This window comes from Peromyscus maniculatus, chromosome 20 (genome assembly GCF_049852395.1).
Source record: "Peromyscus maniculatus bairdii isolate BWxNUB_F1_BW_parent chromosome 20, HU_Pman_BW_mat_3.1, whole genome shotgun sequence".
Lineage (NCBI taxonomy): Eukaryota > Metazoa > Chordata > Mammalia > Rodentia > Cricetidae > Peromyscus > Peromyscus maniculatus.
In genome coordinates this window covers 28,087,948-28,106,886 of record NC_134871.1, presented here as the reverse complement: position 1 = coordinate 28,106,886, position 18,939 = coordinate 28,087,948, and the positions used below count along the sequence as shown (strand labels likewise).

The 18,939-nt window shown below is 42.9% G+C and overlaps 1 protein-coding gene across 3 annotated transcripts in view; it reads right to left on the bottom strand.

Annotated features, from left to right (window-relative positions):
* Nipal2 (NIPA like domain containing 2) overlaps positions 1 to 18,939 on the bottom strand; it is a 90,667-nt gene that overhangs the window by 28,659 nt on the left and 43,069 nt on the right. For 2 of the 3 annotated variants that reach the window (XM_042264842.2, XM_076555925.1), the window contains exons 4-5: positions 15,555 to 15,614; positions 2,323 to 2,444 (exon numbers count right to left, since the gene is read on the bottom strand). In XM_042264842.2, coding sequence (XP_042120776.2) covers positions 2,323 to 2,444; positions 15,555 to 15,614 — 182 coding nt within the window. The remainder of the gene's footprint in view (positions 1 to 2,322; positions 2,445 to 15,554; positions 15,615 to 18,939) is intronic. The other variant, XM_076555923.1, reaches the window with a different exon arrangement.

The following is an 18,939-nucleotide window of genomic DNA, read 5'->3' as shown; positions in this document are numbered from 1 at the left end:
TGTTTCTGTAGGCAGGACACTGCTGAGTGATGGGCTGGTTGATTGACCAATTAACCATGAATTCTCTCGTGGCAGTGAATTGTTGGAATAGAGGACAGGTAAATTGGTAATTATGTCATAATGTGGCTTGTAAAAAGTATAGCAAATAGAGAAACTAGTTTTGTAATATTTCCACAGAAGAGGCTGCATCAGAGTTGTATCCATGAGGGTGGGTTTGCGGGGAGCTGGGAGGTGGTAGAGTTATAGGTTAGAGGAAGTAGGGTACTTTCCCGGCAGAGGAACCATAGGCAAAATGGCACTGAGTTATGTGGCTGGCAGGGGGATGCCTGTAGCTATGGTACTGATGATGATCAGCAAGGAGGGCATGCTTCTCAAGACACTGCCGGCATGGCCTGAGGAACTGACGATGAACGCTCGGGTTAAGGCAATGACAGTGGGAATACCAGAGAGGGGTCAAGTTCAAGAGACTTCGAAACATGTAAGGATGGAGAGTGAGAATCAAGATGTGAGAGAAGTCATATGTAGCTCAGGTTTTCAATATGACAGACTGACACAGAAAAGATAAGAGAGTTTGGGGGCAAAATACTGAGTTCAGATACTGATATTTGCATTTGAGGAACCCATGGAGCATTCATGAAGAAGTAAAGAGTGAGCAGTGAGTGAATGCAGAATGCAAAGCGTCAGGAGAGGCCTCAGAAGAAGTAGATATGGATTGCAAGAGGCATCAGATCGGCCTAAGGGCATGTCTGTGGAGGCATTTTCCTGACAAATGGCTGATATAGGAGGGTCCAGCCAAGAGTGGACACTTCCACCCCTGGGCAGGTGATCCTGGGCTGTGTAAGGAAGTCAATTGAGAGAGCAATGGCTAGCAAGGCAGTGGGCAGCCCTCTGCTTCTCCGTGCCTTCCTCACCTCCGAGCTCCAGGTGCTTGTTTGGAGCCCCTGCCCTGCTGCCCTCAATCATGACTGGCAACTGGAAGCCAAGCACGTAAGCCAAGCACACCCTTCCCTCCCCCACTTGCTTCTGGTCATGCTGCTTATCACAGTAATAGAAAAACAAACTGCAACAGTATTTTAGAAGGCCTAGGTAGCACATATTTTGTAAGTAGACATATACAGTTGGCAGATGAAGAGGTGCCCACAAAAAGCCCAAGATGGAGTAGTCAGAAGGAGAGAAATGTAAAATATATCAAGAAAATCAAGGAGATGACAGGCATGGAGTAAACACTGTACAAAATTCAAGAATTCTTTCCCTCCCTCCCTCCCTCCCTCCCTCCCTCCCTCCCTCCCTCCCTCCCTCCCTCCCTCCCTCCCTCCCTCCCTTTCTCTTTCCTCCTTCCCTCTCTCCCTCCTTCTATCTCAGCAATATATATATATATAGAGAGAGATCTACCAGATGTAACGAGAAAGGCATGGGTGAGAGCTGAGGAAGCGGGTGACGTCTGTGAGGCTACAGGGTAGTTTATTAATGGTATGTAGCATATGAACACTGAAAAACACAGAAATTAACTATTTTTCTGTAGGAAAAGAGAAAGGAATCAAGAAGGAAACAGTGGAGAAACAGATGTAGGTATGTGTGTTCCAGTGGTCAGGGTTATGTCAGAGACAGTGAGACAGAGAACTCTTGTCACATAGACTGCCATGACATGAGCCTGATTTATACCTGGAGCAAAGTTCACCCGTAAAACCTGTAAATGTTAACCGTGTGCTTTTAACACTAAGTTTATAGAGTAAGACAATCTTTTCTACATCAGAGAACTAGATCAGATACCTTTTGAGGTCACCTCTGATCCTAAAAATGTGAAGCTGCAGACTTCAATTCTTTATTATCAAATTTACAAGTATTTTGCCAAACTAGTTCTTAGGAAAATGCTCACTTAGACAATTCCAATTTTTCTACTCCTTGCCCTTTCTAGAATCTTCTTTCTCTCCAGTCTTAACTGTATTGTGTAGCAAGTTATATATCTACTGTTTTGATCCAATTCTTTCTTTATACTTACCAGATGTAGCTACTGTATCAAATAAAATATCTCAATTAATGTCTTCAACTGCCTATTTACCAGCTCCCTCCTCCCCTCCCTCCCCCTCCCCTGCATCCCTTGGGATTGTATCATCGCTGCTGCTTTGATCACAATGAGGACTTTTTTGGAAGATGATTCAATAGTGACTTAGTATCTCAAATCCTTCGGTATTGATAACATACACTTACATCTTAGTAAGTCACTGTGCTAAGAAGAAAGGGTTGCATGGGTTTTCTAACACTGTAGCTACCAGTGGTCTAGAGAATATACATCAGAAACAGTAAAATATGTAGAACCCTTACCACATAGACCAGGAACTGCCAGCCAACAAAGTAATATTGTACTGTTCTTGCTGAGATGTCCTGGGTCATATTTGGAGCAAAATTCACCAATAAATATGTTCCTGCAAATGCCAGTGTCATACCTTTGAATAAAAAAGAAAAGATAAGCCAAATTGAAAAAAAGATTAAAGTTTTACTTTTTCGTTCTTTCCAGTTGGGGTGGGGTCTTGTTATGTAGCCTGAGCTGGTTTGGAACTCATTCTGTAATATAAGCTGGCCTTGAACTCACAACTCTTCCTGCCTTAGTCTCTCAAATACTGGGATTGCAGGTGTTCATTATCAGCATGGCTACTTTAAAACTTTTCTTGACACAAATGTTACCTAGAGGGGAGTATTATATGTTAAAATTCAGGAATCCCTGACCCCCACCTCAACTTGTCCCATTAAAATACAAGTCACCAAACTGTCCCTAAAGAGTACCATATCTTTCTTTCTTTTCTCTCTCTCTCTCTCTCTTTCTTTTTTCTTTTCTTTCTTTCTTTCTTTCTTTCTTTCTTTCTTTCTTTCTTTCTTTCTTTCTTTCTTTCTTTCTTTCTTTCTTTCTTTCTTTCTTTCTTTCTTTCCTCCCTCCCTCCCTCCCTCCCTCCCTCCCTCCCTCCCTCCCTCCCTCCCTCCCTCTCTCTCTCTCTCTCTCTCTCTCTCTTTCTTTCTTTCTTTCTTTCTTTCTTCCAAGACAGGGTTTCTCTGTGTAACTACTCTGGCTGTCCTGGAACTCTCTTTGTAGACCAGACTGGCCTCGAACTCACAGAGATCTGCCTGCCTCTGTCTTCCAAGTGCTGGGATTAAAGGCCTGTGCTACCATCACCCAGTGAGTACCACATCTTTAAAGAATAAAATCCAGGGAGTGGACACAGCAGGATGTAACTCCAGACTTTGTTGTCCCAGGTGAATCCTATCCTCCTCAGGGAGTTTTCCCCCAACACAGAGAAGATCAAAACATGCACAGATAGAGAGGTGAGGGCACACTCATCTGACTGTTTCCACACCATGAATACAAGTGGATCTACACAGATCTAGATCATCTAAATTTAGATGGAAGTGCCCGCAGTGGAGGATAGGGCAGTCCGTCTCATGATGACTGAAACCTGTGAACTTGGGTGATCTGGACTTTGAAACTTGGCAATGGGCACTTCAATCACTGTCATTGATGGCAGTCCTTCCAGAAGTAACTGTGGTGGATGGGACCCCTCTGTAGAATTCTAATACTCCTGCCTACCTGTTCAAATATAAGGTTTATATATAGTATAACACACACACACACACACACACACACACACACACACACACACACACACACACTAAGTTTTCCTTATATTAGTTATAACATTCTTTTTAATTTTAGACAAAAGGGGGAAATGTGGTGACATTTTGTTTGTGCTCTAACAAATAAAGCTTGCCTAGAGATCAGAGTGTGGAGCTAGCCACTGGAGGCCATGCAGTGGTGGTACACACCTTTAACCCCAGCACTTGGGATCTCATGCCTTTGATCCCAGTACTTGGAAAGCACATGGCATTTGGGAGGCAGAAACAGGAAGTAATATGGCTGGGCAGAAAGAGGAAGTGATAAGGCGGGGTGGAGACAGGAGCTCGGCCCTTTCAGTCTGAGGATTCCTAGAGGTAAGAGGTTTCACAGTGGCTGGCTGCCCTGCTTCTCTGATCTTTCAGCATTCACCCTGATATCTGATTCTGGGTTTTTATTATTAAGACCAATTAGAATTAGTGCTACAAATCCCAGGGTTAGCATAGTAAAGACAGAACCCACCATGAGCCTAACTGCTGTCTGTTCATCACATTAGCTTACTTAGAACCATGAAGGGTAGAGATGTGCATGGGAGGGTGCCACAGGAGGGCTGTAAGGGGGCAAGCCCTTCTGAAAAGTATTCAAAGCTGCCTGTTTGTATATAATCAGACACTGCACTTGAAAACACCTTCTTCCACCACTGAGCACATCTCTGTTGTGGATATAACTTTCAAACAGCCTTGAATCCACTGGAAGATGTGTTGATATTTTGTTTGTGATGAAATGTGATATTTTATTTGTATGTTAATAAATAAAGTTGCCTGGAGATCAGAGGTCGTGGCTATTGCTCTGATCTCTTTGGCTATTTCCTCTGTATTTGGCTGTGTTTCTTATTTACTAAGACTGTTTAGAAATTCGTCTACAGGAAGAGTCTGGTCTATTTGTGGGGCCCCACAGAGGCTCCCTAGTAAGGCCTTAATCAAGGTCAGAAAGTCTGAGCTTGCTTTACCCAGCAGGGCTGCATAATGGGATGATTTCACCAGGGGCGTGGTTACTACGTGTTTTGAAGGGTCTACACTTGGCTGTACATTGTGCTTTGATCTTGAAAGGGGGAGGTCTTTTGCCTCTCCCCTTGGTAGTATATAAAAAGCCCATTAGAATAAATCTTGGGGTGACTGGGTGTTGACCCAGGGCCCCCCTGAAGCTGTCCTGTGTCTCTTTCTCTCCCACTATGTCTCTTTCTATCTGATATTTTCTCGTTCCTCTCTCCTCCCCCCAACCCCCAGAACCCGTTGACAGGTCAGAGCTGGACTTTGACATCTATCCATAAAATCTGACGGTTTGAGGGACTGATTTCCTACCCCTCTTAACCACATAGTCTAGGTTTTGAACTCAGTTTATGAGAACAAACAGTATTTAATGTTACATAAGTTTGACAACAACCTATTCAGGGCCTTGTGAGCCTACAAGTTTCTTCTCATTCATCCTACAATATACTGTGAAGACAAGCTTATAAACACAGTTTTTAGAGCTATTTCTAATGAGAACTTTTAAAGTGAAAAAACAATATACATTATTAAACACTTCAGTAAAAGCAAAATGATAAAAACACATACATGAACTTGGGGAAAACTATTGGCCAGTTATGTTCTTTCTTAGAAAACAAAGGATTATTTCAAACTAGGTTCCTAGGAGGAAGGGGTTTTTAAAAAATGAGTTTTCTGAACCCGATGTGATCAAGGAGCAGAAGTCCACTGGGCACACTAAAATGTCTCAGGGCTTCCAAGTGCCCCTTCTGTGGAGTCAAATTCCTATCGACTTTTGAGGTCCTTTGCCCGAGTTTCTCTCCTCACCTCACATGACCCAGCACCCACTAACCTTCCTGTGCTGTGATATAATATGGAGTTTGTGGCACGTGCATGTGGAACAAAATTCCAGAGGGTTATGTAGGATGGATCAGCTAAAACCAAGTGTCTCTCACTCGCTAATGGCCCACCAGGTGACCTGCCCAGAGTCAGCCGCCAAGACTCCTTAGGCTTCCTCTTTAGAGATGCCTGTGCGTGAGCTTTGTTGGTTTCATAGAAGCAAGAGCATATTATAGACACTACTTTGCGCCAACTTTCCTCTGACTTACAGAACACCGTGGAGGAGATTTCTTTGAAACCTGCTCAGCGTTCCATCACTTGAAGGTAGCTGTGACTTCATTTCTGACACTATTTCACATCTGCTTCTACACGTCTTTATCAAGGCATTTATTTTTCCTCTTCGTTGCATATCAAAACAAAATGCAAATAGGATGGCTGAGGATTTTACAATGAGTCCTCCCGAATCTCTTTTCATACATATTACTTCATTTGAGCCTCAAATCATTGTGAGTCAAGAGGATAATCTTACAGCAGTTTGTTTGTGCTTTCTCTTTAATAATTTTAAATTCGGATCCCATAGGATAGCCTTGTCCTCTAATTGGTGTATGCTTGCTTGTTCTATGCCATCTGTATCTTTGTTCTTGTTTGTGTTTGAGACAGGGTCTTGCCAGGAAGGCAGACTATAGGCCTGCCTGATCTTGAATATATGACCGTCTGCCTTAGCCTCTTCACGCTGGGATGACAACCTGTGGTCTCATGACTGACTCATTTGTATTATTTAAGGTGACCTTCTAGCTCCTTTGGGGTCATTCATACTTTCATCAAGATTTAAAAGCGTTGTGTCACTTGCACTTACACTCTTTTCTATCTGTTCTCTGGTCGAGGCTGGGATCCTGCAAGTTTAACTCCAAAATGTACTTGAGAAACTCAGATTTCACTGGTACTTCCTCGACAGAAGAGCTCAGGAAAATTCTTCATCCAGGTGAGACTGCCTCATCTCCACATGTGAATTAAGCCATCACACCCTTCAGACCTGGGAAGTGTGCTCCAAGAGGCCAGTCAAGGCAGCCGAATATGCTAGAAACTCAGATAACCTGGGACAGATGCATTTCAGGATACTGACTGCCTACCATGAGTCATCTGAGTTCAGCCTAAAAATTCATTTAAAATCGTATTTGTATTAGGATATCCCAGAGACAATGGGGCGATCTAAAAGGAGGCTCTGATCCAACTTGACAGTAGAAGGTATGGTCAGGAAAGAACTGGCTGGACTCTTGACTGCTTAGGGAAGACCTTCCCCATTGATTTAAAAACAAAACAGAAAGATGGAAACAACCGACAAACAGAAAAGAGTTGCTGTGTCTAGCCCCTGAGAACCACAGACAAGCACCAAGATCTGGGTGTCAGAGGTGACAAAACCGCTGGGCAGCTGCGGGAAGCAGAGTCTGGATGCTGGATGACACTCCAGTTTGGGGATGGAGCCCATTCTCCTTCCTCGTGCCCTAGCCTACAGTAATTCTACTTTCTCATTAAATGAAAGTCAGTTCTCTTGATAGGCAGATCACTTACCAGATCTGAGACAAAAGCCTGGTGGTTTAAAACAAAGACCTTATGGGCCTTTCCCCTGCCTGTAGGGAACTGGGCTGATGGACTGATCTGCCTGGAGCATTTATAACAGTATGAGTTGGGGAGGAAGACCCTCCAAGGACTTAAAAAGCAAAACAAAGCAACCCTCCCTGAAAAAACCCACAACACACACAGTCTTTGAAGAGAGACTAGGTTTTTAGGCTCCTAAGTCCTTGTCTGTTTTGTTGAGGGCCTTTCTCTCTGTGTGCTACACACACACACACACACACACACACACACACACACACACACACACACACACACATTTTCTCATATCCAATAAAAGCCTTTCTACATTGGCAAAAAAAAAAAAATCAGTTCTCCTACAAAGCTCACAAAGGGCTGTTTCCCACATAGCTTGATATAACATACAAATAATGAGATATCTTCCTATAAACATGTACAATGTATAAAGCACATACACAAGCTAATCTGTGCTCTTTACAGTAGGGAAACCAACTGCCCTGGAAGGGAGGATGGTACTCTTTATAAATTCCAAACTAGTTATGTTATAGACAAGAATGGCTGACATGAAGGTAATACTGAGATCAATATTAAAATGTGGTAATCCTAAAAACATTATCGTTAATAAAAGGGGACAGGAAGAGGGTTCAGTGGGCAGAGTGCTTGTTGCTCCAGTATGAGAGCTGAATTCAAGTTCCCAGTCCCCACACAAAAAGATGAGTGTGGCTGTACACACACACATCTAACCCTGTTCTGTGGGGGGTGAGACAGGAGGATTATGGGGCTTGTTGGCAGCTCTGCTTCAGTGGAAAATGCTGTCTCAAGGGGACAGACAGAGTGACAGAGCAGGGTGCTTGATGTCCTCCTCTGGCCTCTGCACTAGCATTTACATACATGTGCACAGACCACACACGTATACCACACCCACCACCTACACCACACACAATTATAAATGCTTTACACTTGATTAACTTAATGTTTATAACAAATCTGTGAGAAATGATTAGAATTATCTCCTCTTTCTGTGGGAACACATCCCAAAGCCTCCCTGTGCCTACAATCTCACAGTACAAACTTCTGATTGTACTATCTATTTACCTATGATAAAGCTTAATTTACAAATGGGCACAGTAAAGGACGAACAACAACAAAACAGAGCAGCAAAAGCGGCATACTTTAACAAGGTATTTAAAACTTACAAATTGCTTATTTCTGCAATTTCCCATTTAACATTTTTGGACTGTAGTTGACCATAGGTCACTAGATCCACACAGTTAGCAAATATATGTATAAGGGCAAATTGTTTACTATTATACAATTATATTATTACAAAATATACTATAAATAAATCCTATAGTATATAGTATATACAATATATAATGTGTAATCTTTATTACTACCTACATTTGACAAATAAAGACCATGAATCAGAAAGAAAGAACTATTCTGCCTGGTGTTTTCCAGCTCTGTAAGTGGGAAGCTGGGCTTGGAACCCAGGCAATCTATTTTCTTGACTGCTACATCCCACTGACCAGTGACTGCCTTAGGGGGCGCTGCGGAGTGGAGCCCTCATGCTGCACAGAGCACATGTGGAGACTCCACAGAAGGCTCCTGGCAGAGGCCCCAAGGCGCCTGGACGAGTTTCAGGTTATTCTGACCCTAACTTTCCTTTAGGAGAGCATTCCAGGTGGGCACTCCCCACAGCGAGTTTAAGGAGACTTATGCCTCACCAACAGACACTTCTAAGACATCAAATCTGTTTGGGAAGAGGTGGGTTAAAGAAACCTGAGCAGTTCTTTTCCTGGAAGACCTCTCAGGTGCACCAATATGTTGATGTTTTCTGACTCACCCTGTAGACAACAAAGTTATCTTAGTCTCTGAACACATTTGACCATTTATTCTGCTCTGAAGTGGTGTTTTGAGGAGTATTTAATACTTGTGAAATGCTTGACATTTAATGGGCTTGCTATGAACTCAGCCTTCGTCTCAGGAGGCTACTGATCTGCTACCAGTCTCCGGAAACACTACGGAAGGAATGAAGCATGAATAGAGTGAAAGGACCGGAGCCTGGAATCCAGGTGTTCCTGTCCCCTGGCTCCTCAATGTGCCAAGAAGACAGATGTGTTCAGTTCTTCAGCAGATGCTCCTCTACCGGATGACTCTTCTCAATTAAAATTCTAAACTTTAGTTTTCTAAATTTCCTGACTTCTGGAAGCCTTCAGCTTTAAAATCTTCAGCTAACTTGACTCTGAACAATTCTTTTGGGCACTGCATTATCTCTTGATTGATGAGAGTCCAGGTATTATTTTCTCTTGGAAATCCAGAAGTCACACAATGACCTGGATTCATTAACACTAGGGGAGCAATCTCGTCCAGATTCCTCAGGCTCATGGCAGATGTCGTCAAAAGAGTCTTAGACTGGGAAGTCGTAAGTAGTCCTGGACCTGCCATCAGAAAGGCTCCCAGTCTTGAGGCTGCTGGGAAATCAAAATGGACGCTTAACCTCTCAACTAGAACGGCATTGCACTTGGCTGGATCCTATTCCAGACAAATGAACCCAACCATGCTGATCTTAGATCAGGGGTGAGAAGAAGGAAAATAAACGGCCTTGGTCTCACTATCAATTTGGGGGAACCATTTGTAGGTGACTTGAAGTAATCAGGTTACTAATCTCCGGGGAGTGTGAGGCGTTTACTATAATTTGTATTTTGATGATATTATTATCTGGGCCTAAATCAACGTGGTTCTCATGGACTGTTAGCTGTGGTACTTTGATGACTGATGGAGAGGAGGAACGCACTACAGTTTTTGGCTGGGTGAAGGGAAGAGAGGAGTCTGGTGCTTTTTTAAGGGAAAAATAATCATTAAAATAATTTTAAATTATTAATCCACTAAGAGTCAGAGCAGGGGCCAAAGCCTGTCAGTGAGTCAATAAGGGCCGGTGGGTCTTTTCAGACAAGGCTTTTGTGAGGTCATTTTTTGAGGCTAGTGGTGAAAAGCTCCATGGCCAGAGAGCAGCCTTTGGCAGTAAAGGAGTTCAGCTTGTTTCCACATGGCCTCAAATCTCCATTTGTTCCATCAGGACAAACAAACTTTCATTTGTTTGAAGCAGGGAAAATAAATGATATTCCTTCTCACATTTTGACAAGTTAATTTTTAGCATGCACATATGTTAATCTTTAAGAAAACACCACTAGCTACTCTTTCCCCTGTTTGGTTTTAGTCCCTGTAAAGGAAAAACAAAACAAAACAAAAAAACTGCATTCTTAGCTTTTCACAGGAAGAGCCGAGTTTCCTCCAGGCAAAGGCAACGAAGGCCCAGGAGAGCAGAGCAGTTAGCACAGCACTGCAGGGCGGGAAGGCCCTCCCTGGACCCCCAGTGTGAGTGAGTTCCTACAGCCCAGACAATATAGGCTGGAGGCACTGCATGCTGAGGAAAGGGTGTGAATGGATGACTCCCCAGTCCCCTCTATACCAATACATTAAAGGCAAGAACTGACCACTTTCTTAACAGTGACACCCCCCCTCAAAGAGAGAAAGGCAGCCAAACCAAACCAAAACCACAGACTAAGTTGTGGGGACTTTACATTTCCTCTTGAGTGTGTGGCCATGGCTGAAGGAGTTAGGAAGGCAATGGCTAACATTTTGAGTACTTACTTTGTGACAAGCCCTTTTCTAAGAATTTTAATACATGCATTCATTTAATTCTGTGGGGTAGGTAATAGAATCTTCCTTTTAAGGATGAGGAAACAGGCTTAAGGAGTTTATTAAATAACCTCCTGTCACATGGCTTTAGAGACATCTCCTAGACCAAAGCCCCTACTTGATCAGGTTGCCATGATTAGAATGCTGCTCTGGCAACTGCCAGTTATGTGACCCTGGGAAAGTTGGTTAACCTCTCTGGGAACCAGATTTTGCTTCTAGAAATGGGTTATTCCTGTATTTAAGCAAGCTATTCCATGTAAAATACAGCATAGTACTTGGAAAAGGAAGTTTAAAAGATGCTGGCTGCTGTTTACATACATCAAAGGATCCTGAGCATTACTGTGAGGCTGTAAGATCCCAGGCATTACTGTGAGGTTTTGCTTTATTTTCTTCGTTTTCTTGATGTGTGGTCATGGAGATGCTCCCAACTTTTGTGTTACATTTTTAGTATTACCTTCTGGAAAGCTCTTGGGAATGATGGTGTTCAAAATAATTATATCAATTATAGGGAGAGATTATTTGTATTTCTCAGAATAATACCACACTGTCCACACAGTGCATAGTAAAGTTGAAGCCATAGGAGGAAGATTAATTTTTTTGCTTTTAGTAGATCTTAGATTTTAAGAAACAATTAAATCACTGAATAGATTGGCATTTCTATTTTATCTTTCCCCATAGTTAGGACTTTCATTTGTTTTCTCTCTAGTTCTTTAGGTAGAAGCTTCAGGACAGTCATAAAGAGAAACTTAATATTACTTGTCTATTCTTTTAAAGAATTTTAAAATGTCTATTTTTTATGTTTGTAAATGTCTTAGTTGCAGGTATATCTGTGCATCACACGCTCACCTGGTGCCCTTATCAAAAGGGCACCAGATCCACTGCAACTGGAGCTATGGATGATTGCGAGCTACCGTGCGGGTGCTGGGACTTGAACCAGAGTTCTCCACAAAAGCAACAAGTGCTCTTAACTGCGGAGCCAGCTCTCTAGCTTCACCTTTTCTATTCTTTGTTCACACTTGGTGTGTTGGTTAGTTAGTTCCTGAACGCCCTTCTCCATATCCTACATCTGGTCCACGCCAGCCCTGCCTTCCGTCAGAGGCTCAAGTGGCAGCACTCTTCGCAGACACAGCCAGGGGTGTTTTCAGGTCAGGGTGAGCTTTCCTCGCAGGAAACGTTTGGTAGTGTCCAAAGACAGCTTTGATTATTCTCACTGTGGCTGAGGACTTGAGAGGCACCTAGGAAGCAAAAGGACTGCAGACCTATATGAGGAGGGTAGACCTGAAAGCAAAGATTTATCCACTCCGCACTCAGAGGGCATGAGTTCAGAATCACTGTTCTAAAAGCTCACACCAGTATGATACATATTTTTTAAATTTAAAAACATATTATTTATTGTTGCATTAGTTTAACTCTGTGAAGCTGTGTTACTGTGCTTGTCTAAAGCACCTGATGGTCTAATAAAGAACTGTAGAGTCAATAGAAGGCAGGAGAAAGGATAGGCAGGGCTAGCAGGCAGAGAGAATAAATAGGAGGAGAAATCTGGGAGGAGAAGATCAAGGGATGAGAAAAGAAGGGGCCAGTCACCCAGTCCCCCCACTGCACAGCCAGACGTGGAATAAGAAATTAAGAAAAAATATACAGAAACAGAGAAAGGTAAAAGTCCAGAGGCAAAAGGTAGATGGGATAATTTAAGAAAAGCTGGCTAGAAATAAGCCAAGCTAAGGCTGGACATTTATAAGTAATAATAAGTCTCCATGTGTATTTTTGTGTGAGCTGGGCGGTGGGCCCCCAAAGAGTAAAGAGTAAAAACAACCAACAGCAATTTATATATTTTGTCATGGAAGGTAAATTATTCATAGTTAAGGACAGTGATGCTTAGTTTTAATTGTCACCTTGACATAACCCAAGAAGAGAGTCTCCATGAGGGACTGTCTAGATCCAGTTAGTCTGTGGAGGACTTCCTTAATTATAACTACTGGAAAGAATCAGCCTAAAAGTGGGCAACACAGCTCTTTGGGTTTAGGTCTTGAATTGTATGAGAGTAGAGAATGTGAGCAGGATGGTACTCAGGCATGTACTCGTTACTCTCTGCTCTTGGCTACTTTAAGTTCCTCCACTATGGTCTCCCTGCAGTGACAGATGGTGGCCTGGAATCATGAGCCAGGGAAACTGTCTCTCTCTTAAAGTTGCCTTTGTTGGGATATATATCTTAATCAAGCAACAGAAAGGAAACTGGAGCAAGAATTCAGTCATAATTATCTTTTTATTTCTATTAGTCAAGATGATTTACCAGTAGTAGTTGAGACAGGAAATCCTCCATTCCCATCTATATGACCTTATTAAATTGGGTGAATTTAGTTAGTAACCACCCATTACTACAAAAGATGGCAGGTGTTGGATGAAAGGATTTGAAGTTTCTTTGTGACATTTGATAAATACGAAAAATAATATGAGGCCAACTTTGCTTTTAAAACCCAGGCATTGCTTGTTCTGATTTCTGATTTCATATGACTTTTCCAAATGATCCCATAAACCACAACATATAAAAAAGGATGTATAAAAATAGTATGTTGGAAATGATACAATCACATATGAATGCATTTGGAAAAACATTTTAACCATGAAAAATCTGACAATGCTGACTAAAAATTCTACCAGCAGAAGCAAACCAAAGAGGAAGGGAAAAAGTGAAGACACTTTCAAGACGCTATGCTGGAGGGAAACAGGATCAGGGGCCAGGAGAGAAATGTTAAACATACCAACTCTGGTGTCAAATTTGGAGCTCACATTAACAAAACAAAGCAAAACTCCCTGGGAGAGGGTAGGCATTGTTTTGTTTAAAGTGCCTAAAGTATCAGTATTCATTACCATATGTCAGAAGAAATAAAGCAGGATTTTGTCAAGGAAAAAGACATGAGCATCTATAATTCTCATGAATCATCTTCCCACAAAAGTGAAAAGATACAGTGCCTATGAGAGCGCGTGGCTATATGATAGAAGTCTTTATTATAACCAGTAATGTCACTGTTAATTTCCATTAATAATCATATTCCCAAAGAAAGAAACCTACTCTGCTGTGGGATGTTCTGTAGGTCCTGTGGGAGCCCATTCTCAGGTTCTTTGTGGCGTTACCCAGCAGGTCCGTATAGAGGATGATTAGGACCATGGGCCTGAGTGCAGGTGTTTGAGATAGTCTGCACTTGGCTGTGCTGGGGGATGGTCTGTATGTCAAGTTGCTCTGATTGGTTAATAAATAAAACCTGATCGGCCGTGGCTAGGCAGGATAAAAGGACAGAAAGGCAGAAGGAGCTGCTGCAGCCGCCGCAATGACCAGAGAGGCTGCAGCCGCCGCAATGACCAGAGAGGCTGCAGCCGCCGCCATGACCAGCAGCATGTGAAGACGCCAGTAAGCCACCAGCCACATGGCAAGGTATAGATGTATGGAAATGGATCAATTTAAGATAAAAGCACAGTTAGCAAGATAAGGACAGTTAGCAGGAAGCCTGCCACAGCCATGCGGTTTGCAAGCAATATAAGTGTCTGTGTTTACTTGGTTGGGTCTGAGCGGCTGTGGGACTGGCGGGTGACAGAGGTTTGTCCTGACTGTGGGCGAGGCGGAAAAATCAAGCTACACTACTCTGTTTTTATTTTTAAAATGCTTATTTATGCATGGTGAATACCTGTGATGGCCCATGGTGGAGGACCAAGCGACGACTCTGGTTGTCTTCCTCTAGGGCCGTCTCCTCTATTGTTTATTTTTCAGATTATAATTTCTTCCTCCCATTTCTTCCCTCCATACTCCCCTTTGCTCTCTTTCAAATACATGGTCTCTTTTTTATTACTTGTTATTGCATGCATATATGTATAAGTATACACATAGATATTCCTAACTCTAGCCTGCTCCGTCTGTACAATGTCACTCACATGTATACTTTCAGGACTGACTAGTTAGCATAGGATAACTAGTTGGTGTGCTCCTCCCCAGGGAAGTCTGTTCTGCTCTCAGCATTCCTTCATTGCCCGTAGTTCTTTATGTAGGGTTGAGGCCTTGTGGGCTTTTCCCATCCATTTGGCATGTCTATTGATGGTCTTGTTCAGCTCATGTTTAGGCGGTCATGTTGGGGAGACTTTATGTGTGTTGCTTCTGACAGTACTAGGAGACACAACCTCACAGCAAACTCCCCGATCCTCTGGCTCTTACAATCTTTCTGCTTCCTTCTCTGCAATCTTCCCTGAGCCCTAGGTGTGGAATCCTTTACTTTTCAAGGCAGGATCTCACTGAACTTGGAGATTTCCATCCAGCTAGACTGGCTGTCCAGGAAGCCTCCAAGAGCCTCTGTGCTTCCTCAGCCTCCTCAGCCCTGAGGTTCTGGACATAGGCCACAAAGCTGGGCTTCCCTGGGATCTGATTCAGGTCCTCATGCCTGCACACTTGGTGGCTTTCCCTTTAGGCAGTGTAAATATAATGATACGGCAGATGTGAACTTTCAAGTAGAAGAGTCTAATAGGTAACACAGATGTTTTTCCTGAATTTTATTATGCTCATAAAAGCATCACAACGTAAGCAACAGTAATACTGCAAAATGCCAATTTGCTATAGCCAATAACTAGCAGTAGCATAATGAGAAGCTTTACATGAGAAGAGACAGTGTCTCCCATACAGAATGCTCACCCCTAAATGAGATTTGCAACCATTTCATTAAATTTTCTGATTTTAAGTATGTAATTTTATAGGTAGTATTTATTTATTGATCAAGAGGTGCTATAATTAGATGAATTAAATGGTCACTCACCTAGTAAATCCGAGGCTCTCAAATTTTCTTTTAGAAATATTACAGAAATTATGGCACTACCTACAAAGAAAATGGCCATTAGTAGTAGTTCCAATATGAAAACCATGTATTATTCAGTGCAATAGGAAAGAAGTTAAGCATTCCATATCTTTGCTGCTCTCGCTGTTCCCTGAGTAGAGACACTTGTTAGTTGTGGTTGTAAAAGTGATTTTCTTCCATGATGGAAGAAGACACATAGGAACTGAGCAAGAGCATGATAGGGCCTGGTTACAGGAAGGGCTTCCTTTGTAAGTTTACAAGTGAACGTGTGGGAAGGAAGGGAGAGAGGGAAGAAGGAGGGGAGGGAGGGAGGAGGAGAGAAGCAAAGAGAAAAGGATGAAATAGAAGACAGGCAGAAAGTAAAGGAAGCTGAGAATGATTCAATTTATGGATTTAAAATGTATACCCTACTAAAGCCACCAACCCTGGCTTCTCTCCAGTGCCTCCTCCTCCAGGGTTCCTCCTGGTTCTCTCTCCTTCACACAGCACACTCAGCAGGCTGCGGGACCCGAGTCTGCACTGCAGTTGTCCTCACCATCGCCCGGTCACCATCGCCCGGTCACCATTGCCCTGTTGTCACGGTCACCACCCAACGGAAATCTGTCCTGACATCTCACTCTTCCCATCTCCACACCAGAGGAATCTTTCTAAAATGCAAAACTCACGTAGTAAATCTCCATCTTTAAGTCTCTAATGGCTTCTTGTTACTTACAGCAGCCCTGAGCTGCTGCTGCCTGTGCCTTCAATGACAGCTGTGATTGCTCTCCTGCCATGGTCCTCACTCTGCCCTCAAGTTCTCTTCGTTCTGTGCATGTCCTATAAATCAAAATAACTCCCAGACTCACCATGTGCTTTCATGCTCCTGACTTCTATGAGTACAACTGCCCGTTCTGTGATCAACTCTAGATTCAAGATCACTTCTAGATCCAGACTGAGCTGAACACTCTACTCCTATCTTGGGATAGAGTCTGTATGTAGTTTTTCATTGATCTGAGACCTGTTTTCTTGTCTTCATCCTTTTATTCTGTGTTGTGACTCTTCCAAGGATGACTCATACTGCTGGACTCTCACAGCTGAGCCAGGGCCTGCTGCTGTGGCCTCGGTGAAGGAGGCAGTTTGACATCTGAGTCTTCCTTTTGTAGACTCATTCCTTGATGAGTACAGGCACTGGAGAACTCAAAATTGCAACCATAAAAAAGATGCACAGTGTAATCTGGATTTAAAATTTTTATTTAAAAATTTAGCTGAGTTTTTAAAAGTAAAAACAGAGGAAAGAATTTTTCATAAAAAAAACTATTATCCTGTCATGTTGCTGCTGGGACCACACAGACTGGGGTGGCCTATGTTGCTACCCAGGGGCATGGTGATGTCTGGCCAAGCTATGGCTGGAAGCCATGTCTGGGTCCATGGCCCTGCCACAGTCAGGGGCTGTGTTGATGTTCATGGCTCCTGCTACCATTGAAGGCCATGGGACTGCTGGGGGCCTGGGTGTGACCTGGGGCCATGGTGGAGTCCTGGAACCATGGGGACCATGCTGCTGCTGGGCCCCATGCCGAGCTGAGAGGGCTGTGCTGTCACCAGGCCCAAGCTGCTGCTGCTGGCCATGTCTGGGTCCGTGGTCCTGCTGCAGCTGGGGTCTATATCGATATCCATGGCCTATGTTACCACAGGGACCCATGTGAACCAGGTGTTGAGCCATGTGTTGAAATATAAGGGCCATGCTGAGCTGGGTCTGTACCTCACCTGAGGGGAGTGGTCCCAGAGGCCCTGGCTGACCAACTCTGCTACCACCCAGGCCATATTCAGGGCTTTGAGTTGGCCCATCCCAACATCTACCTCAGCTATGACCAGTTACTGGAGCACATGACTGACTAGTCCTGTGGAATCACAGCCACAGGATCTCCATGACTCAGGGCAACAGCAAGATGTAGAACTGACGGTGTACTGGCCAGAGGCTGTGAACCTGACCAACAACACCTTACACAATGAGCATTTGCAAATGAAGCTGTTTAGACAAAGCGGTCTGTCTACTTCATGACACACAGCAGCTCCCAGTGCCATCAAGATGAACGAAGAGGTGACAGAGAGGCAGGAAGGACGGAAGAGGGGAAAGACTTTTTAAATTGTTTGTTACATTTGTTTTTAGTTGATATTCTTATTTTTGTTTGTTTGTTTGTTTTTCGTGACAAGGTTTCTCTGTGTAGCTTTGCGCCTTTCCTGGAACTCACTTGGTAGCCCAGGCTGGCCTCGAACTCTCAGAGATCCACCTGGCTCTGCCTCCTGAGTGCTGGGATTAAAGGCGTGCGCCACCACCGCCCGGCTCTTGTTTGTATTTTTTTGTATTCTTTGTTTTGTTTTACTTTATTTCTTTTTGGGTTTCTCTTTGCAGGGAACACTGTAGTGGTGAGGGGTGGATACGGAGGGACTGGGGGATGGGTGGGATTGGAGTACATGATGTGAAATTCCCAAAGAATCAATAAAAATTTATGTTTTTAAAAAAGTACTATTATCTAGAGAAAACTGCAGTTGATATGTTGATGTTTTTACCCTCTCAGTTGAGAACAAACTATAGAACACTATTTTCTCAGTTACTATGGAAGCAGCAATTTGCTATGTCGTTAAAAGTTCTTCATAGAGATAATTTTAATGTCTGTATAATGACCCATTATGTGGCTGTCACAGTCACATTTTGTGTATGACTATGCCTGGTGTTCTGGAGACTTGTTTAAAACAAAATAAGAAGGCTTTCACTTTAAATAAGCTGAGATGTTCATACACTGCCCACCCTGATGCTCACTGGAGTTGACCTTTGCTCTTGTATAATCTCCCTGGTCAGGTTATGTTTTCAAATGGAAGTTTACCAAGTAATATATTTAATTGAGTGGTTTGGCTCTGAAACATTAAAGCAAGATTTTCTATAGACAAATATGAATATTAAATTATCAAATTAAGCCTATTAAATTATGAATTGAGTTTAATACAGGTATGAAAATGTATGTGAAATTTCTACTCTAAGATAGAAATAATTCCAGGAAACCACCAGCATCCTGTGTTCGGAGCCTTAGAAAGGCATGAAGATCAATGGCTTTACAAACTGCATCCTTTCACTGGCTTCTTACAAAACTGGACAAAGAATGTTTCTATCTGGAAAGAGATAAACAATAAGAAAAAAAAAAAAAAGAGTCAACTGGCTGCACTAAAACACACCAGTGTTTCCCATTCCCACTCACCCCTGGCGATTTCACAGCCAAGGGGTACAGTAAGATGGGAAACTCTGCTTCCACAGAATGAGGAAAATATAGAATAGTAGGGGTAGCGACTTAGCCCTAAATGTCGTGAATGTGAG